Source organism: Antennarius striatus, chromosome 10 (genome assembly GCF_040054535.1).
Source record: "Antennarius striatus isolate MH-2024 chromosome 10, ASM4005453v1, whole genome shotgun sequence".
Taxonomy (NCBI): domain Eukaryota; kingdom Metazoa; phylum Chordata; class Actinopteri; order Lophiiformes; family Antennariidae; genus Antennarius; species Antennarius striatus.
The window spans coordinates 10,367,367-10,388,479 of record NC_090785.1 but is presented as its reverse complement, the minus strand read 5'-3'; the positions used below and the strand labels follow the sequence as shown (position 1 = coordinate 10,388,479).

Sequence of the window (21,113 nt, the reverse complement as noted above, 5' to 3'; positions counted from 1 at the left end):
CTAATAATTAAGTCATGATTTATTGGCTTTGTATCATCTGTACATTTTCCTAAAAAAACATTTTCCTTCTTCAATAAAATTTCAAGCATACAATGTTTCTGAATATTTCATTATCATTATTTTTGCTCGTGAAGATTAAAGTGTATGAATGCTGCTTGCATCACTACCATTCTATTTATACCAACTACTACCTATACCATTTCTAAAACAGACCTGATGTAAACCTTCAAATCATCAAAATGATCCAGTCTAATTTACAAAGCAATTTCAACAATTTTTATGACATGCTATGTCAAGGACAAATATGGTAACAGTTGGTTTCTGCAATATAGAAGTACATCAAGATAATTATAGCGGAAGTTAATACAACACAGTGGAATCAAGGCGGTGCACAAAGGAAAACCAGCACAAAGTGCAAGTCTTATTTTGGAACAATTTAAAAACTGGTTAATATAACTATTTTTTTTCAATTTTTAATACCCATCACAACAGATGCAAATAGAGCCAAACAGTTTTTTCTGATGTCATTGGTGCTGTATGGAGGGCCTACATATCAGACAGCCAAATGAACTATTTAAAACATTCATTATGAAACTGATGCTGACCTATCGGTTATGTTTTACAACTTTAAGGGTCATTTAAATGTTGTCTTTGTAAGGGATGTACAAAATCCAAAAACCTGATCCCAAAAAGTCATTACCAAGATGAATAACATGAATAAATTTCAGTATCGCTGACTAGACTAGACAAGAAAGTTACGTCACCAGGACCCAATCACACATGAGTAAGATGAGAAACAGACCAACTGAGGCACTCCGACTGAATGAAGTCTCTTTTCCACGTGGCAATTACCTGATTCAACTGAACCTTACTCGAAGATGTGTGAATCTCATCCAATACATGTCATTTTCCAATCCATCACTGAACTCATCCTTATGCTTGAAAATAAAGGGAATATAAAGGACATATAAAACATAGCAAGTTAAATTACTCGTGAAATCAAGTCTGTCACGTAGACGTGATGTAGTCCTCAGGAACTCCTTGTTGCTCACATCCACAGGGAAAAGAAAGCGTCCTAAAATGAATGTTCACATTGTCTCATTGTGTCTGTGCAAATCGACAAGGACCTGCATGAAGGATGTTGGATACACTGGACTGAACGCCACGGCAGGAGTTCTTGAATCTTCCCTGTTTGGAGCGGGCCGAGGCCAGCGTTCGTTGAACTTGACGAAGAACAGCGGGTCTTTGTAGGGTCCCCCGAAGATGATGGCCTGCATCAGGTACACGAGGGCCACAACCATGAAGCTGATTAGGAAGAAGGGGATGAAGGGCCTCAGGTGATCCCAGGCCACCCAGAAACCATAGCCTAAGCCACTCAAACCAGTCTGCTTCCCAGTGTGGGTGGTGTGGCGAGAGGAGTCCGGGACCGGGGTGCGATCAGGTGACTCGTCGTCTGAGTTTGAGGGGGACACACCAAGTGAACCCATGATTTATCCTGAGCTGTTTCTTTTGATTTCAGCTGTTTGTGATTACTTTCTTCCACGAGCCAACTTCAGGGATCATCCAGAAGAAGAAGCACAAATCATCTCCCAGTGTCGTGACTCTCCTCGTGGGTGGTAACACACCAGGTGGTGTGGTTCTAAATCTGTCACGACGGTCGTTCCTCTCTGTTCATACGCCCCAGGCCATTTCTTCAGCTTTACCCTCACTGGATCCAGTGCTGAAGTATAATGCTGCTGCTCCTATTTGAGCTTGAGAGAGTGATAGAGAGGAATAAAGCGGGATCGCCAGAAATAGATATGACACCGAATGACAGGAAAAGTGGGAGGGAGAATCTGCTGCTCTTGGAGGTCTCATGTTTAAGGAATGGTGTATGTACCACTTGCACAGGTTAGAAACGTTACGCAAACTTAGTGACAAACACCAGACTTGCGAACACACTCACCAGTCATTCAGATATTATTTCTTCAAAGCAATTACTGGCAAAAGCAGTTGTGGATGTTTTTATTAGCCTGTTTTACAGTTGTTCTTGGGGATAGACAAATAATCCACCAGTCCCAAAACGTAAAACCTCCCCAGTCATATTTTATTTTAAAGTCAATCATAAATTCTTTAAATTATATTTACAAACATGTCTCTTCTCTCGTGGTTTTCTGATCCCTCTGCTGCAGCTCTAAATTAACTGTGACTATCCTTTTCTACATCTTGAGCATCAACCAATGTGTTCACGATATTGCATTTGTCCATTACAAAGCATTTCACGTAACTTCATAAACGTTTTTATAGTTAGACTCTTGGAGTTTTGGATTTAAATCAGAAATCTTGAAGGTATTTGGAGAAAAAGAAAAGTGATTGGTGCACCTCTTCCTCACATAGATTAAAAATAAGACTTAGTTGTCACTTTGGAGAAGAATCTAACAAAAAGCACAGAATGGAATCTTAAAGAAAATGTGAGAGTGAAACCTCCTGTAGATACATTAAAAAAAATTAATGACAGAGTTGTTGAGGTTTGTGTCGTATCGAGCCCTAAAACACTTGTGAAAGGATTCAATAATAAAATGTTAACTCCTCCAACGCTGCTATAAGACTTTATTCATAAACACAACTTCATTGTCCTGAGTGGAATGTGACTTTGCACTGGATACAGGCTGATGCATGAACATCACGACACAACATCAAACTTGTCTAAACCCTCAGCAGCTGCTTCCCAATCTGTGCCGGATGAATTTCACATGTGCAGCATTCCCGAAACGCCAAGACATTTTCACGTCCCCGTGAAATCTGATGCATTTCTCCACCGTCTCTGTGGAGGCTGACAAACACACACTTACATGTCAGCTCTTCTCCTGTCAGCATGTGTAACCGGAGTCCAATGCAAAGCTGAGAATGTCAACACTTCTTTTATGCTGTGTCTTGTTTGAAGCTTAATAGGTTTCATCCAGGCTTGAGCAGTTTGAGTTTAACGACTTCAGAGATGAACGGCGTTGGAGCGTGAAGGTCTCACATTGTGTTGATTTTGTTTTTGGACCAGACAGACTGCCTCCCTCTAATTTGACATGTTTATGTCAAACAGCAGCTCTTCACGTGGTCATAGTGACATTGATCACATGATGCCGAGTCTTGTCTAGGAAACGATCTTTATTTATAAAAACAACAGTACTACCAGTTACATACTTTACTGGAAAAAAAAAAATTCAGAGCCAAGGCAGGTATGAATGTTACATCATGAATTTACATGGATAGGCAACAATACAAATGTACTGTGTTCATAGAGTAAAAATAAAAACAAAGATGATTGGTCTCCTTTGTCTTAAAAACATGTTGGCGATAAAACTGAGATTAAAAGTTAGACAAATTGCATAATGCTTTCCCGCCACCACCACACATACAAACATATGAGATAAATCAAAGTTAAAAAAAAGAACGAGAGGTTTAAAAAAAAAAAAAAAGGATCCTAGTTCAAAATGTGCTTTTTGACCTCAAAATGTAGTTTCAGTTTGTTAACCCCATTTCGTCAAACTCCGTCTCATCTGTGTGGAGAAGCCTCCTGTAATTATGTGTTTTATTAAACTGAGACATTATTAATGAGAAAATAATTTAACTCAAGATTAGAGTAGAAATATTTCCTCCCAAAGTGTTAGTTTCTGAGTGAATAAGCTACAGATATAGTGTGAACAGTCATGGCAGCTGAAGTGATACGTTTTAGTGGTTTAGTGAACGTTCTTCGCTTCACACCTCGGTACCAAGGTTACTGTGTTCTACTCTGAATGGCTAAATACAGACAGGAAGTCAAGACGTAGCAGCTAAAAAGGTTCTCGCTTCTATCTCACAGGGGTGAGAAGGAAGTTTGAAATAAAGTGTTAATAACACAAAGGCAGTTTGAACAGAAAAACTAGGAAATCTTACTGTTTAGTCACTGGAGTCGAAGCACAAGGTAAAAACATGATGCTATGAACGGATTAAATAACCAAAGACTGGTCCGTGCACACACACACACACTCGCGCGCGCGCGCACACACACACACACACACACACACCAAGGTCCAAATTCATTTTGAAACACACAACCACACTCATATAGCAACAGGTTTACTGTATGACAAATATACACATACCTGCCCTTTCTTGTCTGAACTTGTGCTCGTCCCAACCGAGAGAAAATAACTCTAGACAGGAAAATAACTCCAATATAAACAACATTCTCAATCTACAGGTCAGCTGTTGGTCTGACGGTGCGTTCCAAACCTTCCAACAATCCCAGTAAAGGGACCAGTTAAATTAATGAGCCAAAAGCAATGCAGTCATCCCATTCATTTTCTCTTTTTTTTTTATATACAGCATATACCCTACATAGAAGTCTACATACAAATTTGTCAATAGGATGCAGGTATTGGCAGCAATATATCGACCATGACAAAATTGACCAAATGTTGACAATAGCAAGAAAAAAACAAACAAACAAAATTTAAGAAAAGAGAAACAACACCAGAATTTAAATGATTGTCGACAAAGTTGATTGCCCTAACAGAAGAATTATAATTAAGAAAAAACTGAATATATATTTCTGTTGCTACAGTCGAATGAGTTTGTACGTTTGTGCTGCGTGAAAGGTTTCGCCTGCAGCACAGTCGCTTTCTTTGGATTCCGACCCTCGTCTTCCATCTGTGTGTTGACAGAAGAGGAGAGAGGAGGACAGACAAGGGGGAGGGAATCTGGATCTGATTCTTCTCTCTTCAGTAGCAGTGGTAGGGTAGGGATGGCCCGGTCTGGGTGATGCACACTATCAATTTTTCTACAGGAAAAGAGGAAAAAACATGGATTAAAAGAGATTCAGTATAAAATCAGAAAAAATTAATTGTGGGACATTTTCACAGAAAACATTGGAGGCAACACAGGGACTTGTGTGGTTTAAGTACGGCATGGCAGAATTATAAAACTAACCCTAAACCAAGATTCGTCTGATTTACTTCTATGACTTGTTTAACAAGCTCTCAGATGCTGGAGGGGAAGTTTTATTTTTTCTTGTATTCGGATGAGTTTTTGCTGTGTCACCACTCATTTATTAACATTAAGAACAACGTCCTGGTGATAAAAAACATTAATTTGAATTTATAAGAAGAAAAATTAAAACTATCAGTTTAAGCATGAAGTTGTTTTTATTACAGTGATTGACTCCCTGCAAACAGACCTAACAACTTTACAGTAAAATGTTTCAATGTGAAGAATAGTAAGTGTGTGATTTATTTAACTTATAAATACACTGAGGTAAATTACACTCTCTCATTTACTCTAGTTGATTTTTTTTATTAATGCCAAACCTGACATGTAGTTAATCAATAGAATGCGCTTAGCTGCTAGTTCTCATTTCATCCATTTGCACTGATGTGGACAGATGATGCTGCATCATAGATGATAGCGAGCAAACTGAGATGAACGATGTCTCCACTGAAAAACACAACTGAATAAGCGTGTGTGAATATCTCTGATTTCTGCCCTGTGAGTTGCTGATAGATTATACCTGTTACCTACAATTAAATGAACAAAATAAGCCCACAGTCCATTGTGGTGGCATAAAGATACAAATCCTGGCCTAGAGTATTGTAATACCCAATGAAGCCACAAGAGGGAACTAAAACAGAAGTTGGTGATTTCTTCTGATTTTTGGTATAAAAGCCAACATTGTCAGGGTAAGAAGTTAACAAAATGAGCTTGTGGTGTCCATGCAGGACAAGAGACCCGTTCAACATACCATGCTGTTACATGCAGAGGGAGGTTAGAGGAGAGAAGGGGGGAGGGGGGGCTAACCATCGTATGAGTCCAACAGGGGCAAGGAGCCCTTTCTGCCCCCATATACCCCTCGCTGAGAGACAACCAAAGACAAAGAGAGAAGAAGGACAGGAGGTGAGTGTGAGAAAAGAAAATTTGCAGTCATTGTGAAGTTTATAAAGGCTGCCAGAGGTTATACAGGAATTATTCATAGCGGTGCAGGAGATGAGTTAGTGTTGTTAAGTGAGCAGTGTGTGAGAAGACGTGAGATATTATAAAGTACCGGTAAAGTGTCTGTGGATTCATCCAGAGTGTGTCTCCTCTCCCTCTGGTCCAGTGTAGAGTAAGCCTCTGGGGGGAAATAAACACGATGCTTCATCTCATCCTGACAAACACAGCTACAATGTCTTCATCAGCAGTGATAACAAATGTACTAACCAGGGCCGAGGTCATTCAGTGGAATCATGTCCCTCTTTTCTCCTTCAACACAGGAAACCATCCAGTTAAACAAAATGAAAACACAGCTTGAGTTCTACCACTGATTAACTGCTTAAATATTCTAATCACACGTTATTTCTTGCACTCTCACCTCTGTCCAGCAGCGGCGTGGTGCTGTCCTCGTGGGTGCCGTTGGCTCGTGTGCTGGGGCCGTTGGTCGTGCCCATGTTCGGGTTCAGGTTGACCATGAAGTCGGTCTTTTTCCAGCCATCTTTCTCTAAAGGTCGGCGCAGCTCTTTGTGAGCCCAGATAAGCTGCAGCACCTGGCCGGCCCCACGCACTTCACGGTCTGAACGCTTCCTGCAGTACAAACAGATCCAAAATTCTCATTTTTACCACATCTTTTAATATTATACAGAATACTTGTTCTCTCAGCTCACAGAACACACTTACCCATCCTTATTGATGAGCACCAGCCTCTCAATACCCTGTGATGCACGAAGGGTCTTCGCTGCCTCCAGTCTGTTGCCTAGCACCTCAGCAAGCGTGCTCAGAACCGACACCACCGTCTCCTCGGACAGAGCGCGTCCAGACTGGCTCTGGCCTCCAGGCAGGTTGGCAACAAGGTGCGGCACAGCATGCAAGCCTGCAGGAGAGACGGGCAGTGAAGCAAGGAAATCTGAATGATGCAAATGTAAACCCCTTCAGTTCAGAAACTTGCATGCACCTATTAAAGCGCATAGAATGCTGAACAATACCTGAACTTTATTCTTTTTTTAAAATATTTTTGCTACGTTAGTTTTTCTCTTTGGGTTCACAAACCAAAATGCTTACCAAGAAGTTCACAGTTACGATTGTCAATGGCCAGGTTCCTCAACGCTCCGGACATTGCCCGAACCACGCGGTCATTGCCATGAGAGAGCAGCTCTGCCATCATAGGAAGACCTTTCTCCAGGCGCACGGTGGCCCGGATATATCGACCATACTGAAGAACAAAAGGATTGAGAGGAAAAATGAATCAACACAGCAATATCATGAATTCAACTAACGACAGATTAAACTTCCTCATATTGAGACATTTTGATCTGATGATATTACTCATTTGATTTCCTAACATCTCATTCAAAAACAGAGTTTTTGTTAACAAAAGATACTAACAGTCCATCTGCCAGCACACAGGTTCTGGATGGCACCAGCAGCAGCCTCTAACACCGAGGGGTTCTGGCTCTCTCTGAGAAGGGATGTGTAAACACGAACCACCTCTGGCTGGAACAACAGTTCATAACCTAATAAAAACATAAAATGTTAAAGTGAGGGGATTTTTATTTCACTACACTGAAAACCGATCAGTTAGAAAAAGTGAGGAGAGCTGCTCATACCTTTGGCAGGCGTGGTCCTCTTTGGAATGTCAACCTGGTCTCCAGTTCCATCGTCTCCATCCTTCTTACCTGAAGCAAGACATCAAATTGAAAAAAAGAAGAGAAGATAAAATATTATCCTGAAGATATAACAGGGCTTAAGTAAAGATGGGTGAGATGAACAGTTTGTTAATGCCAGTCCTCTTCTCTGGTCTTTGAAACTCAAGCTGTATATCCTAATGTGAAATGTCCATCCAGGTCATGGTAGATCTGCGTCACATAAAGTCAAGTGGTCACGCAGGAAAAGCTCAGAGACATTACACCTCTATTCCAAGAGCCTTCTCTAGTTCAGAACGGTTGGGGGGATGGGGGGGGGCTGCAGCCCATAGGTTCAACCACACTCATTATGACAACCTCAACCACTAGAACCCACCAGCTGTTCAGAACTAACAAAGCTTCTAAGAGAAATGTCTTCAAGCTTTTCCTACAGGTCCATCTGACTTCATTCAACACAGACATCTATCTTTATGTAAAATGTAACCATGCAGCGAGTGTAACAGGCTTTGTGAACATGCAATGTCGTTGGCTTGATATCCAGAAGTCATGCTTGTGAGCTGGTTGTGATATGCTTTCAAAATTTTTGCTAGTGAGGCATTAATCTTCATTAGTTTAAAGAGTGATGAGAGTGGTCAAAAGTTCACAAGAACACCAAAGGGAGAATCTTACCTTTGGAAAACCACTCATCTAAACACAGTGGAGAAAAAAACAGGGAGGTGAAGTAGGGTGGGAAGAAAGATGGGAGAAGGATCAGAAGGAGAGGAGGAAGACAGTGGTAGAGTGTGAAAAAACAGCAAAGTTGCTCCCACCACCAAGCTCAAATCCACTAGCATCCATCTATCAAATCTCTTTACATGCACTCAGTCAGAGCAGGAAGTATTTCTGACTAATACTTCAAGAGTTGTCAAAAAAGGCTATTGTTCTGTTAAAAAAAGCTGAAACAGTTTTTGTCCTTCAGCTGGATGTGATTTCCCCAATCAGGTCTTGATGATGTGCTGATGATGCAGGGAAACAATCCCTCAGAGTGACAAATCAGCTGAATCTGTCTGCGTTACTTATTAAAGTCACCATGAACCGGATCGGACTTCAAACGGATCATTTCTCCCTTGTTGCACACAGAACTGACCTACAGGTGTGACTACACGCTGAGCTCCGATGGTCGACACTGACCTTTACCCTTCCGAGAGCCGAAGCAGCCACCTTTGTTGGAGGAGGCCGGCCCTTGGTTGACGGGAATGGTCTCCACATAGCGCTCACTTCCAGGAACTTCACGGTGGACTTGATAGGAAAGGTTCCTCAAGAGGCACACACAGTTCTCCACCAACTGTAGAAAGATAAGGGAAGGGGATAAATTCATTCTAGATTAAAATACTTAACAATGCTTTAAAGATATTTTTAAAAGACCCAAAGATAAAACCTCTCAGCTAACTTAAGGTACCTTATTATCCACATCTTTGCGGTTGATTTGCGATTGGACAACGTACATGAGTGAATCCACCAATCCTGTGCATTCCCTTAGCTTTCGTCGGGCCTCACTGCGTTCTGAACTCACATTCCTGTTGGAGAGGACAAGTTAAGCCCATAATTATAGGTTTTCTTCTAAAAATAATTCTCTATTTCTCCTTCTTGGACTGACTCATTTCAATCCATTGAGAACTTGTACCTAAGGCAGCCAGCAGTGTTGGTCAAGGCAGTCTCCCACTCCAAATGGCGTGGTTTGCAGCTCTCCTCCCCTCCGTTGCTCCCTCGCTCCCAACCAGAGTGGGGAACAACGACCTCATCAGCTAGAGCATGCAGGGCGTGGTCCACAATTTCCATCTTCACAGAGTCGTGGGATGAGAGATTCCACAGGGTTCCTGGAGAGACAGAGGTATTACTTTTACTTTCAATACAGACAGAATCTGGATAAGAGAGTGACTAAGGAATGATTCATGTTACAACCATGACGTTGATACCTGTGATGGTGTCAGTGAGGTCCTGATCGTGGGTTTTTCTCAGTAACCTGACTAGTGCTGGCACTCCATCACAGTTCTTTATGGCAATTTTATTGTCTTGGTCTCGCCCGTATGAAATGTTCTTCAGCGCTCCACAGGCCGAGTGGTGCACTTCCTTGCCGGGGTGGTCCAGCAGTGACACCAGAGCGGGGATACCCTTCAGGCGACGCACCTCCGACTTAACCTGGACACAAAACCGAATTTATTTTTTATTCTGCTCACAGCAAGAATTTGACAAATAAAATTCATACAGATTATCATCTGCTCAATGAGAACTGAGGGTTCTTCAGGTCAACATCTTCAGATTGTTTCTAACAAGTCCAGTTGATGTTATTAAAACACAGAAATCTGCTTAATACACTATTCTGCATTTGAATGCCACAATGTCTTTACCTTATCATTTTTAAATGTGAGATGTTGGAGGAAGGCGGCTGCATTGGTCTTGACAGGATCCAAACGGTAGTTTAACATGGCGATGACCTCGGGCAGCTCGGGCTGTCTCCAGGAAGTGGGAGGGCCCTTCCTCAGCGTGCTGTCGAGTGAAGCCATGCTCCCCCTCTCCATCGTCATTGGAATGCCCCAAGCATAAGGGTCAGGTGCCACCATGTCGCTATCTAAAGTATCTTCACAGCTCCTGCACGATGCAGGGGAAAGAACACTGGTTAGCTCCACACACGGTCTGATTGAAATGCATTTAACATGTTTGTGTTTTACCTGAGTCGTCGCCTGTCTACACCACCAAGGCCAGGTCCTAGGCGTGGCATAGTACCATAACCTCCAGGGTGCATGGGTAGGGGGCCCATGCCGTAGTCATCATATCCCACACTGCGCTGGTCATCCTCCAGACCGAAGTGTCCCTGACCGTAACGCATCTCCAAAGCCGAGCCAAGAGCCCTCATCCCCCGGCTCACCTGGGGCTGCGCCGCGTACGGGTCCATCTGCTGACGGCTCGGTGCCCGGTAGCCAGAGTCCAGAGTCCTGTAGCCATCGACCGGCCTGGGTAAACAACAAGAGGACCAAAGAGAACAAAACTGTTACAGACTCCCTTCTGAATGCTCTCCTTTTACATGGATCGACTTAACCAGAAATGTGGCTCTTGTTAGAGAGTAACAGAACACGCATACATCATTCCAAAACCCTCTGTAGGAGGGACATTAAAGTTAGAACATTTTGTATTTGTTCCATGATGTTTAAGCTGTACCGTTTGCTATAAGTTCACTTTAAAAAGGAGTGGAACATTTCAGTTTTTATTTTAATGCTGACTGGACATTCTGGTTTGCATTGGTGCTGCTGGCATCTTCCTAATCAGGGAGGGGGGCAAAACGTAAGCAGTGACAGGACATGCAAGCAAGCTGGCCTTGCCAGATAAAATGACAGGGATTCTGCTGCACAGACCAGACGAAATGCACGCATTTAGCTTTCACTCAAAAAACAACTGCACACACACAAAAAAAAAAAAAAAAAACAGTGGGTGTGACGGTACTGAGCTCACCTTCTCAACAGGTAGACCAAAGTATTGTGGGAATGAGAACATCATCACAGCCCTAAGTATAAGAACCTGATTTTTGGAGCTAGCTGTAGGTCCATCACTCGAATGATATGGAACTTCATTGTATGTTGCTTGTGTTGTTTAAAGTACAAAACAATACATATGAAAAACTTTGTCTCTATGGAGAAGTTATCCCTCCACTCCCTGATGACAAGAGAACTAACTCTACGGACAGCTCAGTTAAAGAGGATAGAATAATATAGACATTTAACCTCACAATGAATGAGCCCCCCATCCTTTACCAGAACATTTCACAGTGATATGATGTAGTTTTACAGAAAGAAATCAAGTCCCACACCGCTGAAACAGTCTACTCTATTCTAAAATCTGAAGTTGAGCTGAAAATATCTGTTGTTTCGAGTTATTACATAACTTTGTTACGATTCAAGGTCTTGTTTTGTGATAAAGAATATAAGACAAGCCGAAGTAAAATTCAAAATAAAACATTCCACTGAAGATAACATTCACAGCTCTCTCTCCCTCTCTCTTACCTATAGCGTTCGTCCATGTGTGAGCCCCTGCTCAGGCTGGGGTACGCCTCTGAAGGGGGGCCTCCACGGTAATCATCGTAACCCCCCACAGGGCCATAGTGGTAGTTTCGGGGAACTGTTGCTGTGGGGTAGTCTCCGACTCCAGGCTGCCTGTAAGGACGGTCCATCGTAGCGCTGTAGCCCCCCATACCGGTCATTGACAAGCCCCCGTCAATGGACATCGAGTCAGGGGGCAGGACCGTGCGTGACATTGGTTTCTTCATCTAAAAGATGATCAGGAAGAGAGCACAATATTAAAATTTAACAGCAATAATATGGGTAAAAAAAAAACTGGGGACGTTGTTTCCTGGCTGATCATACGATTGTACATGTGTGAAACATTTACCCCATTCTCTGGCCGTCGTGCCGTTCCTTCTTCAGAAAAGACGGAGTGAACTTCCTGGGAGTCATCCTCGGGAGTGTAGCTCTCATCAAGAGCTCCGTGCGCCGGGTCAACCATTCTGTACTGTATGAGACACAACATGTTTAAAATCACACGGACTCAACCGCATGAATACACGGAAAATATTTACATGCAACATCACACTCAAACCCATACCTGTGTGCCGTTTATGTAGGAGTCAGTCAGTTTCAATCGCTCTATGTCTGCCTCCCCTAAATGCCCATTCTGGGATGAAAGAGAAAGACACAACTGTGTAACGTATACTGTTGGATTCTAAAGACACACAATTTTTAGTGAAATACATAACAGTGAGGTCCAAAGCAAGCTTCCCCTGTCAACTTCCTGCAAACCAGCCAGATGATGTTACTGCTGATAGAGCACATTCACTACTGACCAAACTGTCTCTGCGAGTTCAGGATCTCTCAATCACTTCCAAGATGAGGACGACATTTTCGAGTGTAGCCACTCACGTCAACTTCCTGCCACACTCTGTTATGTAGTACATAACTGCCACACAGTAGGACTTGGGCAACTTCAGAATTCATGGGAACACATTTATGCAACATTAACATAAATGGAACAGCAGCGAAATAAATCAGAGCATGGCCAAGCTTCTCTGTAAGTCTGTCTCATCACGACGTCTTTCATCAGCGCTCACTGTGATGAATGAATACCACAAAAAATAAATCTATCACCCATTTAATTTGTATCAGTATGTTATTGCATTTTATATCACTGTGTGTCCACAAGGAGGCAGATTTGTTATTAGGATGCAAAAGGAAGTGTAGACTGGCTCCTAGAACAAAAAGAGTACTGGTACATTTCTACTCCAGCTGACAGTCGGCTAAAAAAAGGTATAGCGAGAATTGTGCTCGGGTGATGGAGAAATGTTCACATTGTGAAACTGCAGAAACAAAAGTACCCTTATCTTCCTGACCGCTTATAGAAATACAACACATACGTTGGTTTTCCTCGGTATTTGAAGTAACTAAAAACTGAACCTAATGTTATTTCCAAGGATTCAATGAGACAAAACATGAGATTTCATCTAATGTCCTTAAAGGCCGGAGATAGTTGAGAACACGTTCTCTACTCAGTGAGGGTTCAACAATGCTGACAATGAGGCCTGAGAACACAGTAAGATTCTCCTTCAGCAGCTTTGGCCAAACACAAACGTTTGAAACACAGGACGGCTAAACTGCTGTTAGGATGAGTTATGTGATTAGATCATCCTAACGGCAGTCTTCAAAATCACCACAGGTGACCTTAAACACATTTAAAAAAAATACAGATACATCAACAAAAACTCCATTTTACCAGCAATGTGCTCACATATTCTCTAAATAATGCACATGGCTAAATACTGAAAAATAAACTTTAATAACCTTTATGTTCACGGGAAACAGCTGCTTATTGACTGCTATTCCATCCAAACACCCAACTTTAACAACATTTGCACAGTTAAATCACTCACATCATGCAGCATGAAAGGATACCAGTGACTTTATCACACATTGTCATGTGAGCTGGAACCACACAAGTCTTTGTTAAATTATTTAGACAGGGAAAAAAAAAATTCCATTTTAAAATGAAAAAAAAACAAACACTGGATGCCGCATTATGTGACACATGCATGGCAGCATTTCATGACAGGACATGCTGAAACAAAGCAAAATACCTGAGATTCCACCGAGGTGGGGGGGGTCTTCGTGTGCTTTAGGTGAGTGACACAGTAGGCATGCTGAATGTGTGTGATGATGGCTAGTAGGTAGTGTGTTAGAAGTCGGCGCACGCTGAGGTCACATTAGGGTTTGATTGCTTATTGAGATGATTGTGAAAACTCTCATCATTACTAATGTTCTTAAATCAGGTTCTCCCGATAACAACCCGCTGCCTATTTAATAGCAACACAATCGCATTAAATTTTTATGTACAGCATAATGGTATGGAACAAATTAAATATTTATAGGGACATGGACAAGAAAGATAAACAGAAAAGATAATGGTGATTTTCATGTCAACAGCAGACTCAAGTATAAAAAAAAACACTTGGAGGACATCAACTTTAACTCCAACCACACAGTTGTGGTCGAGTCTGAACCCAAACGTACAGTATGTACAGATTGTTCTGAAACTGCACACTGCTGCAGCACTGGAGATGAGAATTACCAGTGCAAGATGTCGACCCTGTAATCACAGGTCATGCATGTGGACCATGAGAGCAGCTACACGCTTATGAAGGGTCACAGACATGCTTGAAGACCCCCAGATAGCCAGTAGGCTCTCAGGCAGGTGGTTATTGGGTTGAATTACTGAAACAATCATTCTCAGCGTTCCATTCTGTCAGAAGGATGCAATCAGTCAATGGCAGAAAATATCAGGTTAATGCACATGCTGTGCACAATGTGGGGATAAAAGCTGGATGGTTTAGGAGATAATGTAGAAAAGAACAACAATTAATGACACACACATCTGCCGAGCACTAGTGAAGAAGAGGAGGGCGAGAAAGATGACTGACGGATGCATGGAGCTCAGTGAGAAGCCATTCCAGAACGGACGGAGAAATGATGATCCGGCTATTGGATGGAAGTCGAAATCAGGAGCCGTGAATGCAAATGAGGGAATGGATGGACGTGACCGGGTTCACCGGAAAGAATTACCTGTGTGTGAGGGAGGGGGCGACCCAGGGCTGAGGGGCTGGTGGCAGGGAGGCCGACCCTCCTCCTCTCCTCCTCCAGCGCCCGGGTCAGCTGCTCAAACTGCACCTCCTGTTCCCTGACAGACTCCAGCAGAGCCGCTGCACTCTCACACTGCTCCATACACACTACACTGCCCCAAGGGGAAAGAGGGGTGGGTGGGGGGGTGTTACACACATCCAACGTGCTCAAACACCACAGCTCTGGGAGTGGGTGTCTAACGAAAAGACACAACTCGCCACACAAAGTAGAGATGCATTGTCTTATGGGCTGATTCTATGGTGTTATATTTTGGTTTGAATCTGATTTACCTGTTGACAGATTGTGAGTGACACTGTATGAATCACTTCCTCTGGCCTTAGAATATATATGGTAGTAACCTCAGTGAAGACACGGTCAAGACTAAAATCTCAACATCAAACCCGCCCAGGTCTCTTCGTTTGATCGCCGTGTACAGTTTTATTTCTTTAGAATTCCTGTGATTCACCGATTCAAACAACGATCGCTTCAAGAACCTATAATCACAAGACGAGTGATGAATGTCCCACTCACAAATGTTAACCACACTATGCATGAAAATCCAGCTTTTTAACTTTCCATTCTAATCAGTCATTAGTAATTTGGAGAGTTTAATCTACAGCCTCCTAATGGAATCATGGACCTCCAGGCTTTTTATATTCTCACACAACACATCAGAAAATACATTATTTAAAAATGGCAGACAGATTTTGGATAAAAAAATCACTGCATTACTTGCATTGATGCGCTGTATTCATCGTGTCAATATAGAATAAATCTACAGGGGTTTTTTTTTTCCAAAAGAACCTCTACGGTCCCAAGATGTTTAGGAAATCATGACTTTCTATCCCTCTTGGAAATAACACACCACACTTAACATTCTATCTACACAATACTGCATACTTGCTTTCTCCTGATCTACACGCAAAGCAAAACATGCAAACATGCACACACTCAAAGCTCATTTTCGAGAAAAATAACAAAGTAGACACCTCACCTGTGGGCGTGGTTTGGAAGTAGAGGTGAGGGATCACACCAAGGTCAGAGGTAGAGCTCTAGTTGCTCATGGGTAGAATGTCACCAAACCACAAAGCCCAGAAACAGGAAGCAATGGACTGTAGGAGGAAAGACGGACACAGAGGGAAACGTAAGGAAACGTTGTTTTTTTTGGTGAAGAGAGAAGCCTCTGTCTGAAAAGCCACAACATAGTGAGAATTTCATACAAGTGTGCCAATGCAGATGTATTTTCTCTACAAGCTGAAAAACGCAGGGAAGACACAAACAGTAGCTCCAGCTTTCAGACACACCCTGTATTTACCCGACATTTGGTCTGCAAATGGCAGCTAGCTATGGAAAGTTGACCAGCCTGCAGCTCCGTCTGGGCCAATTTACTCGCGGTTAATGCGTTCCAGGACCACCCGCAAAAATGAAATTCCGCGATGCAGTGACATTTTATTATTTACAGTAATTTAAACTTTTATGAAGCCTCACCATACTGATATTAACCCACCTTATATCTGTATCAACTTTTCCCACACTCTTATATAATCATTCTCATCACAAATTGATATGCTATTGAACTGAAAGTTTTAAATACTGTAACATCTTTCAATGACCATAATTGTTTTTTCTTCAACTCCTGTTCTACAGTTCCATCTTGCCTCTTTTATCCACTATAATCCTTTTTTTCATTGATCGCCTGCCCAACTCCTTTAATCTGCTGCTCTTGTCCTCTCAACTTTGAGTGGCTGCTTTTCATCCCTCCCCCATGTCCCTCTGTTACCTTGGTCTGATAGGCAGACACTGTCATATCAAAGGCAAACAAGTTAAGACTCAGATCCCCTTATCTGCTGCCCTCTGTGGTAGTCTGACTCTCCATTAGCTCCTGCATCAAAAGCGAATAAACCCAGGCATTGTCAAACACACACGACCGGTTGGACGAGGAAGACAAGGACCTACCAAATTTCAGTTTCTCCACGAATCCCTCTCTATCTTTAGGAAACAAGCCAACAACAGTCTTGTGAGAGCTTAAGTTAACAGTAATTTGAGAAATGGGGGCCTGCATTTACATTTTAGTCAGCAGGTTTGAGTTTATGACAGTTAGTATGTTCTTGCAAACAAAAGACAGACGAGATGATGTCACCCCTTGATAGAGCATTACGACAACCTTTATTTGGAAATTTCTAAGCCTACAGAATTTGCCTCTTCCCATTTGTGTGTCAGATGAATGAGTAACACACATTCACACACACACAACCCTAACCTCCCCCCCCCAGCTTAGGGTGTGCTCAGTGTGGGAAAAAAGTGGGATGGTCCGATGAGAAAATGAGGAATGGTTGAAGCATGTTTCACAAAACAAAGGAGGAATTTGTGAAAACCAACACCGTGACTTGAAGAGGGGCTACAAACGACTGACAGGAAGGCATGACGTCACTCACTCTCTTTTACCTTCAGGCTCTGACGGCCCCGAGTCATCGTTTGCCTCCTACCTGGGCAAATCACACATTGCTGTCCTGCACCACACATGCCCATATATGGTCATAGCCAGGACAAGAGCTGATACTATCCATTACAGAGAGACAGGCAGAGTAGGAGCTGGAAACAAAAGCAGGGGCAACACAGGTAGGCTTTCACAGGAGTCAGAGGATAAATGGGGCAAAAAAAAGGGAGGAGTGGGGGGGGGAGTATGCCTTGAGATATGCAAAGAAGTGCTGAATAGAAACTAAAAGCTTATCTCGCATTCCTAGCATTGTCTCACTGCCAATTCAACACAGCAGCCCACCCACTCATTCTCTGAGGAACCTTAGCGTTTCAGAAAGCTAAAATTAGAAACCACTGTTTCCTTTAAAGTTGAGCGTTTATAATTATTCAAACACAGAAAAACAAACTAAACAATTCTCCCCTTATCCGACATTTATAACACATAATCATTTCCATGCTCACCTCTAACACCAAGCTCATCTATCATAAAAATGGCATCTGACTTCACTAATGAGATAAATGATATACAGTATAAACTGTGGTTGATTTTTTTTGGCAAGTGTACATGGAATGTGATTGTGTGTGTGTGTGTGTGTGTGTGTGTGTGTGTGTGTGTGTGTGTGTGTGTGTGTGTGTGTGTGTGTGTTGGTGTCAAGTCTGTGCGTGCGTTCAGCAGCAGTTGGAGACAGAAATTTGCAGCTGTCAGTCTGGGAGGTTGGAGGAACAAGAGCTTATTTGTGCGAATGAACACATGAATGTGAGACTTGACAGCAAGGACGACATTACTGAACATGTTCAAGTACAGTGTGCATCTTTCCTTTTATGCGTCTGGAAGTGATTTTGAGTTCACTTCCCTCTTTGACTTCTGTCGCCACTCTTCTCCTCATTTCACGGCTGTTACATTCGGTCTTGAAAATCAGCGGCAAGTTTCGTTGAACAATGAAAACAATCGATGCAGTAGCTTTGCTGCTCCCCTGCCCTTCCCCTCTTCCTGAGAAACAGGATGTTATGGATTCAATATCAGAGATGAGCAAAGGCATGCAGTGGCTACTTAAATGGACCAAAAACCAATTCTTCAAAAGAAGTACTCATGCACAAAACCACAGTTCATAGTATTGATACTCCAAGAAACCACCTACCATCAGTGGCTATTTCCGCCATGGTCATTATGTTGATCATAGGACAACAAACCACTTCCTCTTTAAATAATAATGTTCTCCATTTGACACTTTAAGTTCTCCATCCATGAACCTTCAGATGTAATCTATGAGACACAGTATGTCTGGGTTGACACATATTGCTTTTTATATATTGACTTAAAGTGTGGTTTGAACTAATGAATAGTCATACAATTGCTTTATTGAAAAACAATCAAGAATGACTTTTCTCTATTAGCTGACTGCTTATGTTCAGGTTTTTGTCCCTTTATCAAAATAAAACGACAGTGAAAACACCTCAGACTGTTTTTTGGTGTTTAATATAATGTGCTCAGTAAATTTGAGTAAAGATGTTAAAAACGTGTACAAGTAGACCACTTTGAGAAACACATACATCAGCAGAACACATTATAAAATGTAACCTCCTCCCGCACATACCTCAAACATCTGATCAAGCTCTGACACACAATGAGTCACACATGTTCATCTGATTCTACAGCCATCACTCAGTGTGACTCGTCAGAGGATATCTGTGATCAGACTTATATGCAACCAACAACACAGTCTTTGTCAACTTGATGAAACTCTCCTTGATGCAAGAATTCCTACACCTGCAAAGATTCTCACTAAAATAACACATTCACTGTCAAAACGCCCATCTTGAGCCGACCCACACTGCACTTCGCAAAAAAGTCAGCATGAGGCCATCAGCACAGGTTTAAGATGAATGTGTCTAGTAATGGGATTGAAGACTTAGTCCGCTAATCCATTTACCCCCTAACACATAGCATGACGCTAACATACATGCAGCAGACAAACACAGGTTAGGCTCTCAGCAGATTAACCTGCACACCTCAAACAATGGCAGTGGGCATTGAGAGCATGATTAAACAATCAAACCACCACTTTGAGACAAGTCGCCAGTAAAGATTTGTAAACGTGTGTTCACAGACACAGGGGGTCACTAATGGTGGAACTTCCTAACTGGGAGTCCTGCCCCATTGATTCAAACTCGGTCTGAACCCCGGGGGTGTGAACCCTGACACAGGATCGCCTTGACGAAAGTAAAGTTTCCAACGAAAAACTAGTTTATTTGTGAAGTACCTAACCTGACAGTTATCTCCACCCATTCCTAACAAAACAAGTTCACACAGGACCCACCCAACAGGTTCACACGCCGACAGCCTTTAAAATCCCACTAAGCACAGCTGGAAAAGCAGCACGGTGGAAACAGAACCAGAAACACAAAGCGGTCCAGAGGACGAAATGCTTTGTCAAACAAACACCGGGTTTATTGTTTGATTTTAAAACACTCCTCTATCCGGACTCGAAACCGATAGATAGACGTGATTTCCCTGTTTTAGTGAACACTTGAACAGGGATGATGACTGTGTTATTAACACACTGTAAACACTAAATATACACAACCAGGGAACCGAAACCCGCATGACCATCACGTTAACTTCGCGTTCCGAGTCGAAACTCCCCAATCGTCTCGTTCCATCTGAAGCAGCTGACACGACTACGGCCTAGAACCCCCCCAATACCCACCCCCACCCCCAGTCTGTTATTAAAATGTTCTGTAGTGTAAAATAACAACGTGGAGCAGGAGCCTCGAACGGAGATGGCTACAAACGTTAATAACACGGCGTGTATAAAATGACTGGCGGAACAAAGACTGGCGTGTTTGGAGCTGTGGGTTACTCGGTGGCTGCTTGAACGCGAATGCCCGGAAAACACAACGCTGAAGATCAAATCAGGCCGGTTGGCTCGAATGCTCGCTCAGCACTCTCATGACCTGGTTCGGCTGTCTTGCTACGTTAGCATCACAATAACCCACATAGCCAGGCTAGCGTTAGCATTGCTAAAAGATTAGCCTCCTACAGGAGGAGTTAGCTTCTACTCGGATAAACAGCAAATCAAGTCAATTTAGGCGACGTTCTCCATTTTTTTTAGCTAGCTAGTTTAAATTTATTTTAAGAGGAGAATATATCAACTTTAAATGTTTGCTAGCTTTGGTGTTTCTGATATGTCGATGTTGATGTGACCACTCCTTGCCAACACCGCAGTACACCCTCTACGGAGGAAAGCCTCCATTTCTACATCAACCATCTGGTGGCATTTATAAGACGACTCACCTATAAGTGGAAATCCTTCCTCGATGCCCTCCAAACTATTCTGTATCACAGCGTGTTCTCTCCCCCGCCGTTCACCTCCTCTCCTGGGCTCCGGGTCAAGCTCGTCTAAAGAGCAGCGACATCACCGAGTTTTCTTTCAAAGAGAGGGCGGGATCAACGAGCGGCGTTACCGTAAATACGGCGCAAGCAGATTTCCTCCTCTCGTACAGGTGTTTGTCTCTGACCAATGTAACGGGAAGAAAGGCCCTTTATTCCATAACACCAACCAGGAATTAATACGAGCAAGTAAAAAGATTATAAGGAGGATGATTTAAATTATTCAAAAGGGTTATGAACTTCTGTTTTTCACCATACGAAAAAGGAACGGTTTAATTTCCTGCACTTGCATATATCAAAGACAATTACAACTTCTATACATATATTTGGGCATGAATTACTAATAACATTTTATTACACAATCTGTAATTTAAAAAAAAAAAAAGTTTGACCACCATTGGCATAGGCTACCTCCTCCTGCTTCCTCTCTAT

At 42.5% G+C, this 21,113-nt stretch overlaps 1 protein-coding gene across 7 annotated transcripts; it reads right to left on the bottom strand.

The window, feature by feature from the left end:
- Positions 1-3,118: 3,118 nt before the first annotated feature.
- Positions 3,119-20,720, bottom strand: LOC137602437 (catenin delta-1-like). Of its 7 annotated transcripts, XM_068325140.1 has the most exons (23): positions 20,586-20,720; positions 15,807-15,924; positions 15,103-15,306; positions 14,756-14,924; positions 12,252-12,320; positions 12,039-12,158; positions 11,654-11,916; positions 10,328-10,609; positions 10,007-10,247; positions 9,575-9,797; positions 9,283-9,475; positions 9,058-9,175; positions 8,790-8,943; positions 8,289-8,306; positions 7,584-7,652; positions 7,363-7,490; positions 7,039-7,189; positions 6,658-6,850; positions 6,356-6,564; positions 6,205-6,246; positions 6,050-6,117; positions 5,750-5,860; positions 3,119-4,792 (listed from the first exon to the last, which is right to left on the bottom strand). In XM_068325140.1, exons 4-22 carry the CDS (start codon positions 14,912-14,914, stop codon positions 5,801-5,803), a joined length of 2,760 nt encoding a protein of 919 aa, XP_068181241.1. In that variant the 5' UTR covers positions 14,915-14,924; positions 15,103-15,306; positions 15,807-15,924; positions 20,586-20,720; the 3' UTR covers positions 3,119-4,792; positions 5,750-5,800. The 7 variants fall into 7 exon arrangements, with proteins under 7 accessions (XP_068181241.1, XP_068181238.1, XP_068181239.1 ...); XM_068325137.1 differs by lacking the exon at positions 15,103-15,306; XM_068325138.1 differs by lacking the exon at positions 15,103-15,306 and having other exon boundaries at positions 14,756-14,919.
- Positions 20,721-21,113: the final 393 nt, after the last annotated feature.

Bases quoted from the DNA above. Each gene is read 5' to 3' on its own strand.
- LOC137602437 (XM_068325140.1), bottom strand. From the start codon at position 14,914: ATGGAGCAGTGTGAGAGTGCAGCGGCTCTGCTGGAGTCTGTCAGGGAA. The intron at 9,798-10,006 runs GTAAAGACATTG...TTTTGTGTCCAG, and splicing joins TCACATTTAAAAATGATAAG to GTTAAGTCGGAGGTGCGTCG. The intron at 7,190-7,362 runs GTTAGTATCTTT...TTTGTTCTTCAG, and splicing joins TGTGTGCTGGCAGATGGACT to TATGGTCGATATATCCGGGC.